At 36.7% G+C, this 8,344-nt stretch overlaps 2 protein-coding genes across 2 annotated transcripts; both read left to right on the forward strand.

The window, feature by feature from the left end:
* The first annotated feature begins 339 nt into the window (after positions 1–339).
* On the forward strand, positions 340–3,794 carry LOC306870278 (carnosine N-methyltransferase-like). Its single transcript, XM_079417450.1, has 8 exons — positions 340–499; positions 750–945; positions 1,096–1,262; positions 2,076–2,216; positions 2,350–2,528; positions 2,618–2,731; positions 2,834–2,937; positions 3,034–3,794. Exons 1-8 carry the CDS (start codon positions 351–353, stop codon positions 3,208–3,210), a joined length of 1,227 nt encoding a protein of 408 aa, XP_079273576.1. The 5' UTR covers positions 340–350; the 3' UTR covers positions 3,211–3,794.
* Positions 3,795–3,878: 84 nt separating this feature from the next.
* On the forward strand, positions 3,879–5,679 carry LOC306870281 (uncharacterized protein). Its single transcript, XM_079417452.1, has 2 exons — positions 3,879–4,330; positions 4,959–5,679. Exons 1-2 carry the CDS (start codon positions 3,968–3,970, stop codon positions 5,112–5,114), a joined length of 519 nt encoding a protein of 172 aa, XP_079273578.1. The 5' UTR covers positions 3,879–3,967; the 3' UTR covers positions 5,115–5,679.
* Positions 5,680–8,344: the final 2,665 nt, after the last annotated feature.

The following is an 8,344-nucleotide window of genomic DNA, read 5'->3' on the forward strand; positions in this document are numbered from 1 at the left end:
GATATATTGAATGAAATCACGAATGTAGGCATGATTTAGTTACATGAAATACATGATGTCTGACAGAAATATTCGTTATCACTCAAGATCATTTTATTAAATGATACAAAGCATAGGCCACTTGAGTTGTAGGGCATCCTTAGTGTTTTATTTTTTTGTTTAGTCTCCCTTTACTTAAAAACAGATACTTTATAAACATATCTTTTCACTGTGTCTGTATTTGACTCTATGCAAAAATACTAGGTAGTGTCAAGCAATGAACCCACGAATCGACTGTGCGGGTTCAATTATCTTCCCTGTATTCAGTTATGTAGTCGATTGTCGATTACTTACGCCTGCAGTGTACAGCAATGGCTGACATCACGGATGAAATAGTAGCAGCGTCCAAACCAGAGATATTTTACAACTATCGGGAGAGGAAGAAATGTTCCCCCGAGGAAGATGCGCGATTAGAGAGACAGCATTTCTGGAATGTCATCAACGCGTTTAAATACTACAGGTAAACACTTGATTGCTGGAGCATCAAAGACACATCTGCTTCACACCAACACGAGCTGAGCAACTGTTGTTTGAGCTTTAATATTTAAAATTAAAAATATCCTTATGGAATTCTGTTTATCGGCGCCAATGCTTATATATTTGGATTTTAAAATAATGCACTGGTCCATTAAACTAAAGTCCATATCCTTTCTTTCTTTCAATCGACCTTTTCCTCTGTCCTCAAAATTGTTTTGTCTTCATGTGTTCAGAATTCATGTTCATGAACGAGTGAATCGAGCCGAGCGGCAGTTCCGATTTCTTCCAGATCACCACCAGCAACTTCTGACAAATTTCATTCCCAATCTGAACAAGATCCGCTACTGTATCGACCGAAACCAAGAGGTTCTGCAGGCCGTAGTGCACAACTGCCTCCATATGTTTGAGAACATGGAATATGGACAGGATGTAGGTGGCAATCAGTGGCTGTAGGTCTTACAATTAATAATGCTGTATTTTGTTTCTTTTGGTTATTGTGATGACAGAAGTCTGACTTTTTTTTCTTTAGTTTGTTGTAGTTAGTCCATGATTCTATAATGTTTTCCTTGCATTTCAAAGGGTGACCCAAGGAAAGTACGGCCTTGCTCGACTTTTGACATGGACAAGCTGAAGTCAACCTTAAAGCAGTTTGTCCGTGACTGGAGTGAAGCAGGAAAAGCGGAAAGGGACAGCTGCTATAAACCTATTGTAGATGAGATCCAGAGGCTATTTCCTCCTGACCAGTGGTAAATATAATAAACATGTCATTCTGTGAAATTCTTCTCATTGGTACATGGCTTTAACTTAATTACCATTCACATGTTTGGGGTTGGAATTTTTTGTTCTATTTTTATATATGTTTTTTAATGTCTCTTTTGCTCCCCAAGGCGCCTTATGTGATTAAAAATACAGTACAATTGTTATATTATTAAATAATATTCTAATGTAAAATAACTACTTAAATATATTTAATAATGTGGTTTATACACATGATGGCAAAGATTAATTTTCAGCAAACTTTACCCCAGTCTTTCACAAATCATTCTAATTTGTTGATTCGGTGCCCAAGGAAATCAGTGTTGAACACAGTTTTTGCGGAAGCTGTGATACACTCACTATATAAATAGAAATGACTTTAAACAAATTACCGTTTACATGCTTAGGGACGTTTGACTTGTAAGAATATGCAGGGAGACTTCTGATATAAATGCAGTGACTCGTTAGGTAATGTTTTCTCATTAAAATTGAACAATTTCCTATTAATTTTATAGAATGTATGGGAATATTAGGGAATAGCAATATGATGGCGCAGTAGCTTCACTTTTTATGATCTCATGAGCAATTCATTTCTCTATTATAGATCAAGGCCATTCAAAAGTTTTTTTCTTTTTTTCTTAAATATTCAGCATGGACACATTAAATTGATCAAAAGTGACAGTAAATATATTTATTATGTTACAAAATATATAAAAGAATTCTATTTCAAATAAATGTTTATATTATTATATATTATAAATAAATTGATAAATTTGTAATTCTTGCAATATTTTTCTCTGCAGTGACGTGTCTCAGGTCAAAGTGTTAGTGCCGGGGGCAGGTCTGGGTCGGCTTGCATGGGAAATCGCTCATCTGGGCTATTCGTGCCAAGGCAACGAGTGGAGTTTCTTCATGCTCTTCTCCTCTAATTTTGTTCTGAACAGGTAAACCACATTCTAGGATAGAAATGTCTATCTAGGATAGTGCACATGATACTGACCGCAAATTTCAATTATGAAGTTGGAATGTTTATGACATTTGTATTTATGAGGACACTAACTAATATTTGTCTCTCAGGTGTGATCAGGAAAATGCACTGACACTGTATCCCTGGATTCACCAGTTCAGTAATAACAAAATGTCCTCAGATCAGACAAGACCCGTGTCCTTTCCCGATGTCAATCCACAGAGTCTCCCAGAAGACTCAGACTTCTCTATGGTCGCTGGAGACTTCCAGGAAGTATATAGTGACCCTGGTGAGTTTTTGTTTATTTTAATAAACATGAACATAATTATAATTTGCACTTACATAGCATTAACATTTAAAGTTTTATCTTCCATACAGAAATGTGGGATTGTGTTGCTACTTGTTTCTTCATTGACACTGCTCACAATGTTCTTGATTACATTGAAACCATCTGGAATATTCTAAAACCTGGTGGTGTCTGGATAAATTTGGGTAAGTCACAGATTCTGCATAATCATTTTCAGTCAAATGTTATCTGCAAATGAGCAGCTGAAAACACACGTGGTTGAAAGCTTTTTGTATTTGTTCTCAAAGGTCCACTTCTTTACCACTATGAGAATATGGCCAATGAATTGTCCATTGAGCTGAGCTATGAGGAAATAAAGGCTGTCATTTTAAAATATGGATTTGTCCTGGAGGTACATAGCTAAACTTTTAATTTTTTTCCCTCCAGTCTATTTTTTCTTTATCAGAATAAATTATTATAAATTGTATTACTGTATTTTTATCCACAGTTGGAGAGAGAGTCTGTTCCCAGCATGTACACAGAGAACGATTGCTCCATGCTCAAGTACCTTTATGACTGTGTCTTTTTTATCGTACGGAAACCTGCAGAACAGTTGATCAATGGAGATCAGACACCTAAAGATGGCCAGATTGAGGATTCTTTACAGACAAAAAAGTCAACATGACATTTAGAAAGGTGAAGCTCTGGACGAATTCACAGACAAATGGCCCAATAATAAACTGATGTTTTTAATCATGAATGCCAGCATTATAGCATATTTCTGGTAATAAAAGAAGACTGGAGCTTTATTATGTGCTGAATTGTCTCAGATATTTACCAAAAAGATGTGTTATAATTTGGTGCTTCGCTTTGCATTCATATTCTTCAGGTTTTGGGTGCTGCTTCACAACTTACTAATTGTCACTCCATACATACATTTCAGTGTTTTCCTGCAATTGTTTACATCTCCAGAGTTTCTATGATCAAAATCATAGTAACTGTCTGAATATGAGTCTGCTCTGGATCTTGCACAAGTACTTCATTATCTCCTAGGAAATATGTTGACCATCACAATTGTACTAGTTGGCAGCATAAAAATAAAGTTGTTTTAAACTTAACAGATTTTTCATGATCTTGTACATATACTGTAATAATTTTACAATCAATGACAGAAATTTGGAATATTGTTTCATATACATGAATGTGTATTCTAAGCGTTTGAGTTTGTTTATTATTCGCCCAGGTAGTGAATAAATTGACACTTATCGTAACAAACGTTGTTGTTGTTTGACCTCTCTGGCCATAGAGGGCGCTATATTCAGACACGCGTTTCAACTTCAGATGAAACACAACTGTCGCAAACAAGCTGAAAAATTCAACCTCTGCGTACTAAAAAAAAAGTCTTGCTGGTCTTTTATAGAAGCTGAGTTTTGGTCGCACACATGACCAAACGGAGAGCAGAGAACATTTTGCCTCCCGAAATACCTCATAAAAGATGTTTTCGTTCTCTCTCCGACAACGACAAACTAGTCGGAGGCGTGAACGTGATCCAAAACGCAATTCCGTTCTCGATATTAACGCTGGCTGGACAACGCTGCAGGAAAAGACCGAGCTATCGCGAAGATTCACTGGATACAGATAACCTACCGAGAAAGGTGGCTGCAAACGGGGTTAATTCGGTGCTGGCAGACGGGAACACGTGCAAGTCTGGAACATTCGAGGATGGTGCTGGTAGACCTGTAACGCTTCGGACGCATTCAAATAAACAGACAGACGAAGAAAATAACATTACTGCTGGAGACAAGGTAAAGTTTCACACAAACAAGTACAAGCACCTGAGCGCAAACTCGTGTTACTGTGTAGAATAATATGCAATGCTTGTAGATGAACATTAGGTGGCAGTACATGACCAATATGTTATCAGTCTACACATTTCAATAGACAGATCTATCTATCTAGCTGTCTATCATTATATGTATAGTCAGACTGTTAGCTACGTGTAGGTTTATATAGGTTATATAATGTTTATATGCTTTATGTGATATATGTGTTCTGTGTATATATTTCTTAATGTTTTATGTCCAAATATATGTATAGTCAGACTGTTAGCTATGTGTAGGTTTATGTATGTGTTTTATATACTATATCTTATACATATGTATGTTCATATGGGTTAAGTGTTTCTTAATGTGTCATTATCTGTCTGTATGTCTGTCTATTGTTCTATCTATCATTTTATCATTGTCTCTTTATCTGTTGTTCTGTCTGGCCCGACTAATTTTTTTTCTTTTAAACACTACTGTTGATTTTTATTAATTTTAAAAAGTCTATTAAACTTTAAGTTACTTCAGGTTTAAGCAATTTCTATTCAACATCTCCCGTCAGATGCAGGTTGTTTCTGTAGTAAATGCAACTCTGCTTGTATCCCACTAGGCGATGCACACAGATGAGGACCTCTCTCCGTTCAGTGCCTTCCAGTTCTGGCGGGTTCCACTGCCTGAGTTGGATCTCTCTCTCCTGGAGACTGAACCCTCAGCTGGGTCCCACATAGCCTCTTCCACCAAAGATTTAGAGGCGATGGAAACATGAGGAGATCCCCAATGCACAGTGACATTTTTGTTAAGATGTTGTCTAGGTGTAGCCAAATTACCTGATTGGATATGACGAGATGATTCCCCCTAGTCTGCACTAGATGATGACCATATAAACAAAGCCTAGTGCTGTGAACAGCGTGAATGCTTCCATTCTGATAGAAACACATGATGGTCACATGACCTCATATTCCTGTCCTACAGAGGTCAAGTGTTCAGAAGTGTGAAAGCATATTGTACTAATCTTGGGTGTATTTTATTATTTCAGTATAGCTGTGAAAGCAAGTGCACGTCAAGTGTATGTTCTTTAGCTTGGACTGAGCCTGTTTTTTTATGTTTATGGTGTTCTGTAGTTATTAGCCACTTTTATTCTTTAGGTGTTTTGTTTTTGTAAACATTAGGGCCTTGTTCTTTTTCTCTGAGCAATATTATTATTTTGACAACAGTATGTGCTACTTCTGATCCTAGTAGAGACAGCAAGTGCTTTGAATGTCCCAGTGGCATAATTGCAGTGTTTTTGAAATTTCTCAACAGCAATAAACTGTATTTTTTTTTTATACTGACATTGGCTTGCAATATCCTTGGTGAACAGTCTGATTTCATGATTCTTAACTTTTAAGAGGTAAAGAACTAGTGTGAAATATTGTGTGTGGTTTCTTTACCCATTCATCACCCAAAGGAAGTGAAACATACCTGTTTCCATGTTGTTGTGTCAGGTGCTAATGACCTTTGATCTAGGTGGGAATAAGGGCTGAGAACATGCTAACTTTATCAGGAGATTGCATCGCCAGAGATCAGCATGTAGAGATAGTCCTGCTCATCTGCTAAGCTAAAATAAGCATGCAACTAAATTGCTGCATTGGTATGACAAATTTTGATACTTCGTCCTATTTGGGTTCTCCTCTGGGAATATATGGAAATGGGATGTACATGAAAAATTATGATAATGTGCAGTCTTGTTAGTACTTAATCTAATGTAACTCAGTAATTCAGAGACATGCTTTAACCTCAAGGGCAACGAAGATTTTTTATTTTTTTTTGGTTGACCTATAGAAATAAAATCAGAAATGGAAGAATGTGAGAATTAAGCTCTACATCTCTGATGAGAGGTTAGATTTTTTTTTAATTATTGCATGTTTTATCTTAATGTTTGTAAATATGCCGTTATAGAGTGTTACTCCTATGTAAAGTGGAAACATTTTTATGCATTACTTTTGAGTGAAAATCTGTACGAATTATTTCCCCCTTTCGCTTCGCTGCTTTTGAAACCAATGCAAAATGATATAACACTTTAAGCGAGAAAAAAACAACAACTAAATCTCATAGCATCTGAGAAACATTTCGAAATGAACACAGGAAGAATGTGAAGAATGAAGGTCTACTATCGGTAATAAGCACGAGCTTCCCAGAACAAACACAAGTTCGCATTAAAGTTCTAGTTGCGTGGCTACACTCGACACTTTACAGCCCTTGGAAGAGACCACCTACTTCCTAGCTGATAGCATCTCTACTATTATGCACGTTTAATGCAGGAATAAGAATCCTCTGAATCTGTGGAAAACATGACTGGGAAAACAACGCTGTTACACAGGTAATTAAACAGCTACGCAGAGCGTGAGCTTATGGTATTTAACTTAGTAGCTGCTTTTTTTTGTATGAAGAAAAGTTGTATCCTACAGGGCTTTACTCTAAGACATGTTAACTTGTGTTTGAGTTATCTCATTCCCCATTCCACACAGCACTGTTGTTTTGAATGCGTACAGCAGTTTGCGAGCATTTTTCGTTCAAATGCACTTATCTATTTCTGAACAGATGTGGCTCTTCAGGTTGTAGTACAGTAAGTCAAAGTACTGTATGTAACTGCGCATTTTTACTTTCTCAAAAAAAAAAAAAAAAAATCTATATGAATTATAAGCCTTTTGAAATATGGGGACATGGGGTAATGGTCACCTTAAGTCACCTTCATGTAATACATGTTATATCCATGTCATTATACAAATTTTTGTCACACACACACGCTATATATATATATATAAAAGAGTATACTGTATGTAGGCTGTATCTGTAAAAAAAAAAGGTGGCATAGAGGTGCTTTTGGCTTCTATTTAGGTGTCTTTGACTGTTTAATGCTGCTTATAGAGGTGTCATAAATGCATTTGCACAGCAGTTATACAGTTGTGGTCAGAATTATTGGAACCCTTGGTAAATATGATCAAAGAAGACTGTGAAAATTAACCTGCTTTGTTAATCCTTTTGATCTTTTATTAAAAAAAAATCACAAAAAGCTAACCTTTCATTGGATAATAAGAATTTAAAATGGGGGGAAATATCATTATGAAATAAATGTTTTTCTCAAACACACGTTGGACACAATTATTGGCACCTTTTTATTCAATACTTTTTGAAACCTCCATTTGTCAGTTTAACAGCTCTAAATCTTCTCCTATAATGCCTGATGAGGTTAGAGAACACCTGACAAGAGATCAGAGACCATTCCTTCATCCAGAATCACTCCAGATCCTTTAGATTCACAGCTCCATGACGGTGCTTCTTCTCTTCAGTTCACCTCACTCATTTTCTACAGGGTTCAGGTCAGAGGACTGGAATGGCCAGCAGAAGCTTGGTTTTGTGCTCAGTGACCCATTTTTGTGTTGTTTTTGAGGTTTGTGTTTGGATTATTGTACGGTTGGAAGATCCAAACATGGCCCATTATAAGATTTCTAATAGAATCAGTCACTTATTGATTTTTTATCTGTTGGTATTTGATAGAATCCATGATGCCATGTGTCTGAACAAGATGTCCAGGACCTCCAGCAGAAATATAGGCCCACAACATCACAAATACAGCAGTATATTTCATTGTACACATGGGGTACTTTTTATCCCTGTGTTCACCAAACCCATCTTGAGTGTTTGCTGCTAAAAAGCTCATTTTTTAGTTTCATCTGACCATAGAAGCCAGTCCCATTTGAAGTGCCAGTCCTGTCTGATAACTGAATATGCTGGAGTTTGTTTTTGGATGAGCTAGGAGAATTTTTCTTGAAATCCTCCCAAACAACATGTGGTGATGTAGGGGCTGTTTGACAATTTTTTTTAAAGGTTTTCTGACCCCGAGACTCAAGTATTTTCTGCAATTCTCCAGCTGTGATCCTTGAAGAGTCTTTAGCCACTCAAACTCTCCTTCTCACCGTGCATTAGGACGATATAGACACACGTCCTCTTCCAGGC

Source organism: Barbus barbus, assembly GCF_936440315.1.
Source record: "Barbus barbus genome assembly, chromosome: 5".
Lineage (NCBI taxonomy): Eukaryota > Metazoa > Chordata > Actinopteri > Cypriniformes > Cyprinidae > Barbus > Barbus barbus.